Source organism: Cherax quadricarinatus, chromosome 6, assembly GCF_038502225.1.
Source record: "Cherax quadricarinatus isolate ZL_2023a chromosome 6, ASM3850222v1, whole genome shotgun sequence".
NCBI classification, from domain to species: Eukaryota; Metazoa; Arthropoda; class Malacostraca; order Decapoda; family Parastacidae; genus Cherax; species Cherax quadricarinatus.
The window spans coordinates 261,238-276,882 of record NC_091297.1 but is presented as its reverse complement, the minus strand read 5'-3'; the positions used below and the strand labels follow the sequence as shown (position 1 = coordinate 276,882).

At 44.9% G+C, this 15,645-nt stretch overlaps 1 protein-coding gene across 1 annotated transcript in view; it reads right to left on the bottom strand.

Moving 5' to 3' along the window:
• The window catches only part of LOC138852297 (CUB and sushi domain-containing protein 3-like), a 75,127-nt gene that overhangs the window by 40,614 nt on the left and 18,868 nt on the right, over nucleotides 1-15,645 (bottom strand). Inside the window, exons 3-10 of the mRNA XM_070082074.1 lie at nucleotides 9,961-10,152; nucleotides 9,348-9,524; nucleotides 8,529-8,702; nucleotides 7,632-7,811; nucleotides 4,275-4,457; nucleotides 2,556-2,729; nucleotides 2,067-2,158; nucleotides 280-392 (exon numbers count right to left, since the gene is read on the bottom strand). Coding sequence (XP_069938175.1) covers nucleotides 280-392; nucleotides 2,067-2,158; nucleotides 2,556-2,729; nucleotides 4,275-4,457; nucleotides 7,632-7,811; nucleotides 8,529-8,702; nucleotides 9,348-9,524; nucleotides 9,961-9,994 — 1,127 coding nt within the window. The 5' untranslated portion in view covers nucleotides 9,995-10,152. The remainder of the gene's footprint in view (nucleotides 1-279; nucleotides 393-2,066; nucleotides 2,159-2,555; nucleotides 2,730-4,274; nucleotides 4,458-7,631; nucleotides 7,812-8,528; nucleotides 8,703-9,347; nucleotides 9,525-9,960; nucleotides 10,153-15,645) is intronic.

Genomic DNA, 15,645 nt, shown 5'->3' with positions numbered 1-15,645 from the left:
GAGGCAACTAATGTAACATTTTACTGTGGCAACGTTTCGCTCTCCAAGAGTTTTGTCAAGCCGTTACCATTGCCACAATAAAATGTCACATTAGTTGCATCTGAGTACATTTACCTACATAGACAGACTGAGATAAACTCAGTCTGTCTATGGGCGAAACGTTGTGATAAACTTCCTCTCTTCAACTGTATCTTTTTCAGTACTTGTGAGGTGTGCGTCATTAGTCCCGGTCTTCAGCGGTCACAAGTGTTCACCAGGTGGCGTATATAACACACTTACTTGGGCAGGTTGCTCGGGCTCCACCTGCCACCCACGCAGGTGGCTCCAGGTGGTCCCTCTGAGAGGAAGAACCCGCGGCTGCACTCGTAGCGTATGCGCCGGTCGTTTCGTACCTATGATGGCAGGAAAGATACGAGGTGAGCAGAGATCAGTCCTCCTCCTCCTCCTCCTGCCACGGTAACAAATACCACCTAGCATTTGCCAGCTGTCACGGTGGTAGTTACATCACTGACCTTACACAGCTGGAGCCAACAAGCTTGCGTTAACACTCGATAAAAAAACACTCACTAGAATGCGCAGAAACTCACCTGCCTACAAGCAGTCACTACAGATTAACAGTCATGAAGATTTAATACGGAATAGTGACGCTTAGTATCCTACACTAGTGTTAGTAGTCACTGAGATGAGCTAAAACTCCGTTACATTTGTTACAAAAAATAATATGTAGCTTCAGGACTTTCAAATGAAATTATTATATTCAAGGGGAAGCAGTACACTCGCAGGGGTGAGGTTCGGTCTACGATAGGGGAGGAGAACTCCCCTCCCCAGCATCTAGGAACTTCCCTGAGGGACTCAAATGGAAAAGAATATCACCAGCAGTCACTACTTTTCACTACATCTCACTGACATAGATTAACCTCTTCTATCAGTTGCTGAATCAAACACATATGCACTAACATACACAAGAAGTCAATATCTCTTATAAATAATACACACACACACACACACACACACACACACACACACACACTGTACATCAAGACACTAACATTACTGAGAAACACATGTCCTTGATAGCAAGTGTAGCTTGTGTATTCATGGTAGAGGCTGGTCAACTCCACGTTTAGTGAAGGTGGGGGAGGAGGGTGTTAGTCCTCCTGACGAGGACATCATTGCACCAGTGTGTGTGCAATAGTTTAGTAGTGAAGACTCAAGAGTGTAGCAAGTTCTATCTTTAGCATAAAGGCTAAATAAGGAGGAGTAAAGGGCTGGCAGAGAGTCAGATGTGGATGGAGGACTAACTACTTAGGCAGTAATCTCAAAATATAAGTAATGTGGTTTTTAAGTACAAGTGACAGGTGATTGAAATAACAGAGCTAAAATTAATATATTTTAGAGTGGACTTAAAGTAATTTTGTGACTTGACCTTAGTTTCTGAAGAGTTAAATTTACACAGAATAATTGTGATTTTATATTTCTAACTAGGCAGAGTAACTGTGTTTCACTCAGTCTACCACTGGAATGTAACAGTATTCCACTCAGCCTACCACTGGAATGTAACAGTATTCCACTCAGCCTACCACTGGAGTGTAACAATATTCCACTCAGCCTACCACTGGAATGTAACAGTATTCCACTCAGCCTACCACTGGAATGTAACAGTATTCCACTCAGCCTACCACTGGAGTGTAACAATATACCACTCAGTCTACCACTGGAGTGTAACAATATACCACTCAGCCTACCACTGGAGTGTAACAATATACCACTCAGCCTACCACTGGAGTGTAACAATATACCACTCAGCCTACCACTGGAGTGTAACAATATACCACTCAGCCTACCACTGGAATGTAACAGTATTCCACTCAGCCTACCACTGGAATGTAACAGTATTCCACTCAGCCTACCACTGGAATGTAACAGTATTCCACTCAGCCTACCACTGGAATGTAACAGTATTCCACTCAGCCTACCACTGGAATGTAACAGTATTCCACTCAGCCTACCACTGGAATGTAACAGTATTCCACTCAGCCTACCACTTACATAAGTGGTGGACTCACCTTCTTGACATACGGACGGTAGATATACATGCCCATGTTGCCCACCAGCAAGACTCTGCCATCCTCCAGGTACCCGGGGAACGGACAGTACACTGTGGACAGGATCTTAACATCACTCATCTTGTTCCTTGTAGAAATTCTTATATAAATCGGTCTTTATGTAAATGAAAGGTAATTTGCCTTCAAAGTAACACTGGGCTCAGTTTATTAATAATCAGAAAAACATATGTAGGAATGCATTAACCGTAATTTGGATAATGTAGTTTATTTTGTAATTATATTTTTTCATGCTTATCTATCGTATATACATACTGAAGTTTTGAATTTTTTATATCCTAATATGTTAAATGCTATGTGCCTCGGAACAGAGTATACACATCGAGGGATGTATATACGTTGGTTGCGTCTTTAACGACGCACGCCGAGATGGACTCTTGTAATCCCAGAACCAAAAAATGTTCGTGAGCACAGGAACCGAGGGGTACTCACCTACCCTACACCACGGCATCCTCCCTGTCCAGTTACCGAAGTGGCATTTAGTAGTGGGCGAGCCCACGAGCCGGTACCCGTCCTTACAGCGGTACCTGGCCCTCATCCCATGACCAGTACGAGGTGCTATTACCATCCCGTGACGCGGCCGATCTGGCAGCTTCTTGCACCGTGCTGCAGCAGGTACAAGTGAGGTACAGTAACACTCTTCAGTAATAAAGTGATGGGGAACTTACACAGATCCTCATTCAGAGCTGGTAAGTAAATACAGGAACGTATTATATATGTTTTTTTAAAGATATGTGTATAAACACCAGGATATATCATAAGAAACATGGTTGTATGGTTGGGAACACTCTGCTAACATGGTTGTAAGGTTGGGAACACTTTGCTAACATGGTTGTAAGGTTGGGAACACTTTGCTAACATGGTTGTAAGGTTGGGAACACTCTGCTAACATGGTTGTAAGGTTGGGAACACTCTGCTAACATGGTTGTATGGTTGGGAACACTCTGCTAACATGGTTGTATGGTTGGGAACACTCTCCTAACATGGTTATAAGGTTGGGAACACTCTGCTAACATGGTTGTATGGTTGGGAACACTCTGCTAACATGGTTGTAAGGTTGGGAACACTCTGCTAACATGGTTGTATGGTTGGGAACACTCTGCTAACATGGTTGTATGGTTGGGAACACTCTGCTAACATGGTTGTATGGTTGGGAACACTCTGCTAACATGGTTGTATGGTTGGGAACACTCTCCTAACATGGTTATAAGGTTGGGAACACTGCTAACATGGTTGTATGGTTGGGAACACTCTGCTAACATGGTTGTATGGTTGGGAACACTCTGCTAACATGGTTGTAAGGTTGGGAACACTCTGCTAACATGGTTGTATGGTTGGGAACACTCTGCTAACATGGTTGTATGGTTGGGAACACTCTGCTAACATGGTTATAAGGTTGGGAACACTGCTAACATGGTTGTATGGTTGGGAACACTCTGCTAACATGGTTGTATGGTTGGGAACACTCTGCTAACATGGTTGTAAGGTTGGGAACACTCTGCTAACATGGTTGTATGGTTGGGAACACTCTGCTAACATGGTTGTATGGTTGGGAACACTCTGCTAACATGGTTGTATGGTTGGGAACACTCTGCTAACATGGTTGTATGGTTGGGAACACTCTCCTAACATGGTTATAAGGTTGGGAACACTGCTAACATGGTTGTATGGTTGGGAACACTCTGCTAACATGGTTGTATGGTTGGGAACACTCTGCTAACATGGTTGTAAGGTTGGGAACACTCTGCTAACATGGTTGTATGGTTGGGAACACTCTGCTAACATGGTTGTATGGTTGGGAACACTCTGCTAACATGGTTGTATGGTTGGGAACACTCTGCTAACATGGTTGTATGGTTGGGAACACTCTGCTAACATGGTTGTATGGTTGGGAACACTCTGCTAACATGGTTGTATGGTTGGGAACACTCTGCTAACATGGTTGTATGGTTGGGAACACTCTGCTAACATGGTTGTATGGTTGGGAACACTCTGCTAACATGGTTGTATGGTTGGGAACACTCTGCTAAAGTGATTGTATGGTTGGGAACACTCTGCTAACCTCGTTATGATAGTAAAGAGCACCTAAGCTTACCTATTTAGATGGTAAGGAGCACCTCAACTTACGTGGTAATCAACACCTCAGCTTACCTGGCTGGCAGTGCGGGTAGTGGGTCCAGGTGCCGTTGTAGCAGGTTGAAGGCACGGACTTGAAGGTAGGTTCGTAGAAATCGTTGCATACCACCCTGATAACGCTGCCGTGCGGTACTTGCAACCCGGCACGAGTCTCGTTGCTGAGGCGCCCGTTGTCAATCGTCGGCACGATACATGGCGCTGCACGAAAGCTACTTGTTACGAACGTGTTGCGACTCCCTCGCAAGGAAACAAATACAATCAGAGAGAAATTTTAATTACCTATCACACACAGTGCTGTCGTCTTTAGGTATATACTCAATTGTAAGCCGATTTTACCTATTTAAATTTAGTTTAACGGAGGATCGTTACTGACATTCCAGGGTTTGCTGACAGCAGTGTTATAACCAGAGATCAGACAGTCACTAACTGACTTCTGGGTAAACTGACATTCCAGGGTTTGCTGACAGCAGTGTTATAACCAGAGATCAGACAGTCACTAACTGACTTCTGGGTAAACTGACAGTCAAGTCATCATGCCTCTTCGTGATTTATCATACTGGAAAGAAATGGTATAGAATAACATGATGGGAAAGGAGAAAAAAAACGTAAATGCAAAATTTCGTTCACACAAATGACAACGGGCGAAACGTTGTCAATAAAGGATGGCATTATGTCATATGTAAGTCTCTCCCAGCTCTAGCCTTGACCATAACTGTGTTAAGTTATAAACAGTAAATCTGTTTTAAGAATTTCTCTGATCTTCAAACTTAGTATAATATTCTGCTGCTGTTAAAGTTATATAGATAAAACGAACCTCGAAACATCAAGACGTTTCTAAGTACTAATGACCTCCCTCCACCATCCTGACCACCAGCCAGCTTACTAAACTGCGGCACGCCGGGGTTCGATCCCACGGCACATTGTCCCGCCTCAAGAAATGACACAACATGCATGTCACCTTATCTACTCAGCCACTGATCCTACAAAGATCACGCACCCAGCAGAGCTAGGTGTTTTTTTCGTGATCCGAGAACACTCGTGGTACCTAGCTCTGCTGGGTGCGTGATCTTTGTAGGATCGATGGCTGAGTGGATAAGGTGACATGTACGTTGTGTAGGTAAAAAAAGTTGAAATTTAACATTGTTTTAGTGTCATGATGAGTATCCAGCCAGTCTGATTCCACATGTTTCGAAATATAATTAAACCGGATATGTCAATTTTCTCACAGAAAGCAAAATCCTACCCAAATATTGATCAAAACTGCAATTAAATCACCAGATTTTTTAACGAAGAAGCAGTTTTTGTCTTCAGATGAATATCTCTCCTAACCAGGAACAACTTGAGGATTAAGTTACATCATAATAAGCCAAATAACTTTGTTTAAAATGTCTGCTAGAAAGTTACACAGAACGAAATGCAATTTTAACTTACTAAGGTTATCATGCAGAAGTAATAACAGGAATTTATTTTTATTTACTAGGTTAGTGAAGGCATCAACCAGTGTGCCAAGTGGAGCCTCTGAAGCAGTAATTTAAAAATACGATAAAAAACATGGTCAGAATTCAGTCATACGGAAGCTGAAGGCTTAATAAGTAATTAAGTTTATTCAGGTATACAGAAATACAGTTACATAGATTATCATACATAGCAGCATATGTGTAGAGAACCTGGGATAACCCAAGATTCTCTACACATATGCTGCTATGTATGATTATCTGTGTAAAATTATTTGTGTATACCTGAATATAAGTACTTACTTACTAAACCTTCAACTTACGTATGACTTAATTCTGACTATGTTTTTATTATATTTTTAAATTACTGCTTCAGAGGCTCCACTTGGCACACTGGTTGATGCCTTTACTAACCTAGTAAATAAAAAAAAATATAAAGAGAATTATATTTAATATTTTATTAGTGCAATGTATTAAAGATCCTTGGGAGGTAGGATCCCCTGGCGGCACTCCTGCCATCTTGTACTCCTTTACACGACACCTACTGTATGTTTGTTACTGTAGATACCAGTACGTCACACACACACACACACACACACACACACACACACACACACACACACACACACACACACACACACACACACACACACACACAAGGCTAGTTCCGGAGCTCAGGGGAATGTCCTACGAAGAAAGATTAAGGGAAATCGGCCTGACGACACTGGAGGACAGGAAGGTTAGGGGAGACATGATAACGACATACAAAATACTGCGTGGAATAGATAAGGTGGACAGAGACAGGATGTTCCAGAGATGTGACACAGAAACAAGGGGTCACATTAGGAAGTTGAAGACTCAGATGAGTCAAAGGGATGTTAGGAAGTATTTCTTCAGTCATAGAGTCATCAGGAAGTAGAATAGCCTAGCAAGTGAGGTAGTGGAGGCAGGAACCATACATAGCTTTAAGATGAGGTATGATAAAGCTCATGGAGCAGGAAGAGATAGGACCTAGTAGCACTCAGTGAAGAGGCGGGGCCAGGAGCTGAGTCTCAACCCCCGCAACCACAATTAGGTGAGTACACACACACACTTCTATCAACAACACACTCACTTTGTGAGTGTGTTGTTGCTAGAAGTGTGAGTTTTCCTCATTATCTCATAATTTTTCTCCTATGATAGTGAATGAACTTAACAAACAATTATTGGCATTTTAACCTTTTCCTTTTATTTCTAAAGTTATCGTCTCCACACACTAACGTAACTTCTTAAAGTAACTTAAAGAAGATTAATTCTAGATTTTGTGTCTCATTATTTCACTTTAGTTAGGTTGTGCATCGTAGGGAACTGTGGAGACCCAGGTGACCGTACTTACCTGATTGTGGTTACAGGGATCCAGACTCAGATCCTGGCCCCGCCTCTTCACTGAACGCTACTAGGTCCTCTTTCTCCCTGCTCCATGAGTTTTTTCATACCTCGTCTTAAAGCTATGTATGGTTCCTGCCTCCACTACATCACTTGCTAGACTATTCCACTTCCTGACAACTCTGTGACTGAAGAAATACTTCCTATAGGACAGTAACGTTGTTGTGACACTTCACAACTAAGCCACGGGAACTGGGTGAGGTTTCTGCCCATCCTGGCCAATGATCAAGTTACTAGGCCAGGAGCTGCGACTAAAAATTCCATTTCCAATCTGTGGGTTAACTGTGAACACAAAGGTAGTGACTAATGACTCACGAAATCGTAATAACACGACTACAAACCACTCACGGAACGGGTAGGACTCGAACCCACGGCCTGGCGGTTAGCGCACTGGCCTGTGAGTTTTAGGACACACCTGCCACGGGTTCAATCCCCATCCGTTCCGTGATCTGATAGGCATTTACTGAAGAGACAAGATGCAGCACTTACGCACCTAGGCACTTAGGAAGAGGATGCGACCAGGTGCCGTTCTTCTGACACTCAGTGCGGCGGTCATGGTAACCCTCGTATTTCATATTGTCGTTGCAGCGAAACTTGATAACCGCACCGAAGTTACTGCGAGAACCCTCGAGCCAACCATTGTAGAGGTCGCCAGGTGAACCACAGTCAATCTCTGGCGAGGCGGAGTTATTAGCCTGTCTAGCTTACCAAAGATATCCTTCCAAAGATACAACTTCCATCACATCTCTCATCATTCCATCGTAATTCTGTTATACGCCGCCTACACTGCACATTCTTCAAAAGTAACACAATTATAGGACCCCCACTAATTCTTGAAGAACCAAGGTAACAGAGCAGTAAGACAACACAGTATTACAATGTCAGGATGAGATATATTTTAAATAGTATTTTCATTATAGTGGGTACCATCCTTGGACTTACGTGAGCTACATAAAGGGAAAGAATAATGAATCACTCAGGAATGTGAGAGGTGTTCGTAAATGCGTGTTACTCTTGGTATTCTTTACTCAAGTCTCCAGCCTCTGTACCGAGGATCAGGATACACAATATGGATACTTAAGTCTTCCCCTTATTCCATATTCTTAGTAAAAAATAAATGGCTGACATGTTAGTGTTATCAAATGGAGAATATATGAGATTAAAATGGAATAATGTAATCTTTAATCGTCCAAATGTAGTTATATATATATGTGCTTAATGTTATGCTCTATATTGCACTTTAATGCACTTGTACACTTTATTGCTTGTGATTTGTTGTTTCTCAGTGCATCCATTAATATATAATCAAGAAAACTGCCACACGAGTGTATACTAAAGTCGCTACTTTTCGTGTATACAGAAGTGACAGGAATCAGAGTTTAAGACTTACCTTTACAGTGTGGCACAGTTCCACTCCACTCAGTATCAGGGCCACAGCGACGGGTGGAGGCACCTACGATCATGTAGCCGTAGTTGCAGTCGTAGGACACCACGGCGTTGTAGAAGACTGAGTTGAAAGTGGCTTTCCCGTTGTCTGGGTTGTCAGGTATGTTGCACTGGATGGCTGCAACACGGACACACTTAATGTTAATTATGTATTCGGCTAAACTTTATTTTAAAACAAGTCCGCCGTGATTTCAGTCCCCCACAATTTTTCTGATACCATGAAACTTCGTAATGGCGATGTTGTAACTTTTACTGATGCAATTTTTTATTAATTTAAGGTTCTTGCATATCCCGAGAGGTCATAAAAAATTTCAGGAACAGTGCAAAGGTCACGAATGTGTGGATGAATATGTAAATGTTCCTTTAGCGTAGTTCCGTAATTTGTCTTAAACCTACTTTGAGCTTGTCTTAAACTACTTTGAGGCTGTGTTAAACCTACTTTGAGGTTGTGTTAAACCTACTTTGAGGCTGTGTTAAACCTACTTTGAGGCTGTGTTAAACTTACTTTGAGGCTGTGTTAAACCTACTTTGAGGCTGTGTTAAACCTACTTTGAGGCTGTGTTAAACTTACTTTGAGGCTGTGTTAAACCTACTTTGAGGCTGTGTTAAACCTACTTTGAGACTGTGTTAAACTTACTTTGAGGCAGTGTTAAACTTACTTTGAGGCTGTGTTTAACCTACTTTGAGGCTGTGTTAAACTTACTTTGAGGCTGTGTTAAACCTACTTTGAGGCTGTGTTAAACCTACTTTGAAGTTGCCTTACGTTTACAAGTGGGAAGATCTCTGGGGTTCCAGGAGCCATCATGTTGACAGTAGTAGTTCCTGTGACCCTCCATCTGGAACCCTGGACGACAGTGGTAGACGATGCGACATGAGAAGGAATAACAGTTTCCTTCCTTGAAGCCGTTGAGGATTTCTCCAGGATCTCCACACTCCTTAGCTGGTGGTGCAGTGTTGATGTTAGTTGCTGTGTACGTGAATCTTGACTTTACCTCAACACATTACACATCTTAAAATGTCTGGAATATACATACATATTTACATACATACACACACACACACACACACACACACACACACACACACACACACACACACACACACACACACACACACACACACACACACACACATATATGTCCTGAGACAAATATTTGTCTCAGGACTTTATCTCATCTAATGTTACTGAACATCTTACGTTAATAAGAAGAGTCAATAGTAGTCAATGAGGATTCAATCTGTGTGTGTGTGTGTGTGTGTGTGTGTGTGTGTGAGTGTGTGTGTGTGTGTGTGTGTGTGTGTGTGTGTGTATGTGTGTGTGTGTGTGTATGTGTGTGTGTATGTGTGTGTGTGTGTGTACAAGCAAGTATACTTACGCACACACTCTATCTCTGGGCCGAACCACTGCATGGTGTTGTTGTACAAGAAGCATTTAGCCACATCGAACCCTCTCGTGGTATACCCCTCGTAACACGTATATTTGAGAGTATGATTGACCTCAAACCTGGTTCTGGCTTCCAGGCCGTCGTGACGGGCATGTGGTATAACTGGTGGACCGGTGCAGTACACTGTGGAGCAGACAACTGATGGAGTATAATCAGTAATGTTGAAAATAGTATAAAATACTGACTAGTTGAAGATTAAAACACATGTGCAACAGTTGGGTATCTTCATTGATGAAACGTTTCGCCTACACAGTAGGCTTCTTCAGTCAAATACATAGAGATAAAAAGTATTTAAGGCGGTCAGTCCCTCAGTCTGGAGGAGTATTCAGTTCCATGGTCTTTAAATATTTCGTTCCAGACCATGGGACTGACCACCTCAAATACATTTTCTCTGAAGTTAATGGACTGTCGTACATCAGTCTTAATGTTCATACTTAGTAATGATCAGTTAATTCGGTTTAAAGCCTATCGACTACCCTAAGGTCACTGAGGCTGCACGTTACCTGGTCACCACCAGACAAAAATACATTAATCCCTAAAATAAGAGTTGACATAAACCCTCTGCATATATTCTCTGAGAGACATAGACGTGTGTATGTCTCTGAGAGACATAGACGTGTGTATGTCTCTGAGAGACATAGACGTGTGTATGTCTCTGAGAGACATAGACGTGTGTATGTCTCTGAGAGACATAGACGTGTGTATGTCTCTGAGAGACATAGACGTGTGTATGTCTCTGAGAGACATAGACGTGTGTATGTCTCTGAGAGACATAGACGTGTGTATGTCTCTGAGAGACATAGACGTGTGTATGTCTCTGAGAGACATAGACGTGTGTATGTCTCTGAGAGACATAGACGTGTGTATGTCTCTGAGAGACATACACCCCCTTAGTGTATACATTCCTATGAAAGGTGAGATATATCATGAACGTAGAACTCTATATAATAATCCTTGGAAATTGTCAGGTAACCTGAATCACCTTCAAAAATTAATAATCAGAAAAGTAATTATTACAAACGAATTTATACACCCAAATTAAGTGTACCTAATATTACCCCGAGGAGATAATAATAATATTAATTCATGTTTATCCACATTTCTAGATTATTTTAGAAGTTTCGCTAATTAAAAAGGTGCACAGTTTCCAGTAGTTCTTTAAGTCACCGCCAGGGGTAACGAAATGAATTTTCAGGACCAGGTTCCCGGACGTCAATATTGTATTGATTCTCTTAGATACGATAATATTTTTATTACCAAACACGTTCTCTGGCTTTTACCACAGGTGTGACAGGTGTTACTGTGCGCTGCCACACTTACCACAGGTGTGACAGGTGTTACTGTACGCTGCCACACTTACCACAGGTGTGACAGGTGTTACTGTACGATACCACACTTACCACAGGTGTGACAGGTGTTACTGTACGCTACCACACTTACCACAGGTGTGACAGGTGTTACTGTGCGCTGCCACACTTACCACAGGTGTGACAGGTGTTACTGTACGCTGCCACACTTACCACAGGTGTGACAGGTGTTACTGTACGATACCACACTTACCACAGGTGTGACAGGTGTTACTGTACGATACCACACTTACCACAGGTGTGACAGGTGTTACTGTACTCTACCACACTTACCACAGGTGTGACGTGTTACTGTGCGTTACCACACTTACCACAGGTGTGACAGGTGTTACTGTGCGCTACCACACTTACCACAGGTGTGACAGGTGTTACTGTGCGCTACCACACTTACCACAGGTGTGACAGGTGTTACTGTGCGCTGCCACACTTACCACAGGTGTGACGTGTTACTGTGCGCTACCACACTTACCACAGGTGTGACAGGTGTTACTGTACGCTACCACACTTACCACAGGTGTGACAGGTGTTACTGTGCGCTGCCACACTTACCACAGGTGTGACAGATGTTACTGTGCGCTACCACACTTACCACAGGTGTGGCAGGTGTTACTGTGCGCTACCACACTTACCACAGGTGTGACAGGTGTTACTGCACGCTGCCACACTTACCACAGGTGTGACAGGTGTTACTGTACGCTACCACACTTACCACAGGTGTGACAGGTGTTACTGTGCGCTGCCACACTTACCACATGTGTGACGTGTTACTGTGCGCTACCACACTTACCACAGGTGTGACAGGTGTTACTGTGCGCTGCCACACTTACCACAGGTGTGACAGGTGTTACTGTGCGCTACCACACTTACCACAGGTGTGACAGGTGTTACTGTGCGCTACCACACTTACCACAGGTGTGACAGGTGTTACTGCACGCTACCACACTTACCACAGGTGTGACAGGTGTTACTGTGCGTTACCACACTTACCACAGGTGTGACAGGTGTTACTGCACGCTACCACACTTACCACAGGTGTGACAGGTGTTACTGTGCGTTACCACACTTACCACAGGTGTGACAGGTGTTACTGTGCGCTACCACACTTACCACAGGTGTGACAGGTGTTACTGTGCGCTACCACACTTACCACAGGTGTGACAGGTGTTACTGTGCGCTGCCACACTTACTACAGGTGTGACAGGTGTTACTGTGCGCTACCACACATACCACAGGTGTGACAGGTGTTACTGCACGCTACCACACTTACCACAGGTGTGACAGGTGTTACTGTGCGTTACCACACTTACCACAGGTGTGACAGGTGTTACTGTGCGCTACCACACTTACCACAGGTGTGACAGGTGTTACTGTGCGCTACCACACTTACCACAGGTGTGACAGGTGTTACTGTGCGCTGCCACACTTACCACAGGTGTGACAGGTGTTACTGTGCGCTACCACACATACCACAGGTGTGACAGGTGTTACTGTACGCTACCACACTTACCACAGGTGTGACAGGTGTTACTGTGCGCTGCCACACTTACCACAGGTGTGACAGATGTTACTGTGCGATACCACACTTACCACAGGTGTGGCAGGTGTTACTGTGCGCTACCACACTTACCACAGGTGTGACAGGTGTTACTGCACGCTGCCACACTTACCACAGGTGTGACAGGTGTTACTGTACGCTACCACACTTACCACAGGTGTGACAGGTGTTACTGTGCGCTGCCACACTTACCACAGGTGTGACAGGTGTTACTGTGCGCTACCACACTTACCACAGGTGTGACAGGTGTTACTGTGCGCTGCCACACTTACCACAGGTGTGACAGGTGTTACTGTGCGCTACCACACTTACCACAGGTGTGACAGGTGTTACTGTGCGCTGCCACACTTACCACAGGTGTGACAGGTGTTACTGTGCGCTACCACACTTACCACAGGTGTGACAGGTGTTACTGCACGCTGCCACACTTACCACAGGTGTGACAGGTGTTACTGTGCACTACCACACTTACCACAGGTGTGACAGGTGTTACTGTGCGCTACCACACTTACCACAGGTGTGACAGGTGTTACTGCACGCTGCCACACTTACCACAGGAGTGACTACCACACTTACCACAGGTGTGACAGGTGTTACTGTACGCTGCCACACTTACCACAGGTGTAACAGGTGTTACTGTGTTACTGTACGCTACCACACTTACCACAGGTGTGACAGGTGTTACTGTGTGACGGTGTTACTGTACGCTACCACACTTATGAGGCCCCCTTACCACAGGGTGAAGGTGTTTCCGGGATGCCACAATTTTCCACAGGGTGACAAATTTAAAAACGGGCCACACTTACCACAGGTGGACAGGTGTTATGTACGCCCACCTACCCCAAGGGGTGACAGGTGTTTGGGGCGGCACACACTTACCACAGGTGTGAGGGGGTTTGTACCTTTAACTATTTAAAAGGGGAAGGTGTTACTGCACGCGCCAACTTAAACAGGGTGGCAGGGTGTTACTAAAAGCTACCACACTTAATACAGGTGTGACAGGTGTTCCCGGCCCCCACCACACCCACACAGGGTGTTACAGGTTTAAATGGACGCTGCCACACCCCTTTCCACAGGGTTGACAGGTGTTATTAACGCCACCACACTTACTAAGGGGTGACATGTGTTAATGCACGCGGGCCCCACCCCCCCACAGGTGGACAGGTGATTATACGCCCCACACCCACAGGTGTGACAGGTGTTACTGACGCGCCACACCCCCCCACAGGTGTGACAGGTGTTAAAACCCCCAAAACCCACCACAGGTGACAGGGGAAAGACGCTGCCACACCCACCACAGGGTGACAGGTGTTTCCCTTTCCGCTGCCACACCAACCCCAGGGTGACAGGTGGACTGACGCCACACCCCCCCACAGGTGTGACAGGTGTTACTGTGCGCTACCCACCCCCACCACAGGTGTGAAAAGGTGTTTCGACGCTGCCACACTTACCACAGGTTGGGGGTGTTATCAAAGGGGGGGAAAACTTACCACAGGGGTGACAGGTGTTACTGAGCTGCCACACCCCCCCACAGGTGTGACAGGTGTTAATGTGCGCTACCAAACTTACCACAGGTGTGACAGGTGTTACTGTGCGCTACCACACTTACCACAGGTGTGACAGGTGTTACTGTGCGCTGCCACACTTACCACAGGTGTGACAGGTGTTACTGTGCGCTACCACACTTACCACAGATGTGACAGGTGTTACTGCACGCTGCCACACTTACCACAGGTGTGACAGGTGTTACTGTGCGCTACCACACTTACCACAGGTGTGACAGGTGTTACTGTGCGCTACCACACTTACCACAGGTGTGACAGGTGTTACTGCACGCTGCCACACTTACCACAGGAGTGACAGGTGTTACTGTACGCTGCCACACTTACCACAGGTGTGACAGGTGTTACTGTACGCTGCCACACTTACCACAGGTGTAACAGGTGTTACTGTGAGCTGCCACACTTACCACAGGTGTGACAGGTGTTACTGTGCGATGCCACACTTACCACAGGTGTGACAGGTGTTACTGTACGGTGCCACACTTACCACAGGTGTGACAGGTGTTACTGTACGCTGCCACACTTACCACAGGTGTGACAGGTGTTACTGTGCGCTGCCACACTTACCACAGGTGTGACATGTGTTACTGTACGCTTCCACACTTACCACAGGTGTGACAGGTGTTACTGTACGCTGCCACACTTACCACAGGTGTGGCAGGTGTTACTGTATGCTACCACACTTACTACAGGTGTGACAGGTGTTATTGTACGCTACCACACTTACCACAGGTGTGACAGGTGTTACTGTACGCTGCCACACTTACCACAGGTGTGACAGGTGTTATTATACGCTAACACACTTACTACAGGTGTGACATGTGTTACTGTACGCTGCCACACTTACCACAGGTGTGACAGGTGTTATTATACGCTACCACACTTACTACAGGTGTGACAGGTGTTACTGTACGCTGCCACACTTACCACAGGTGTGACAGGTGTTACACTACGCTGCCACACTTACCACAGGTGTGACAGGTGTTACTGTGCGCTACCACACTTACCACAGGTGTGAGAGGTGTTACTGTACGCTGCCACACTTACCACAGGTGTGACAGGTGTTATTGTACGCTGCCACACTTACCACAGGTGTGACAGGTGTTACTGTGCGTTGCCACACTTACCACAG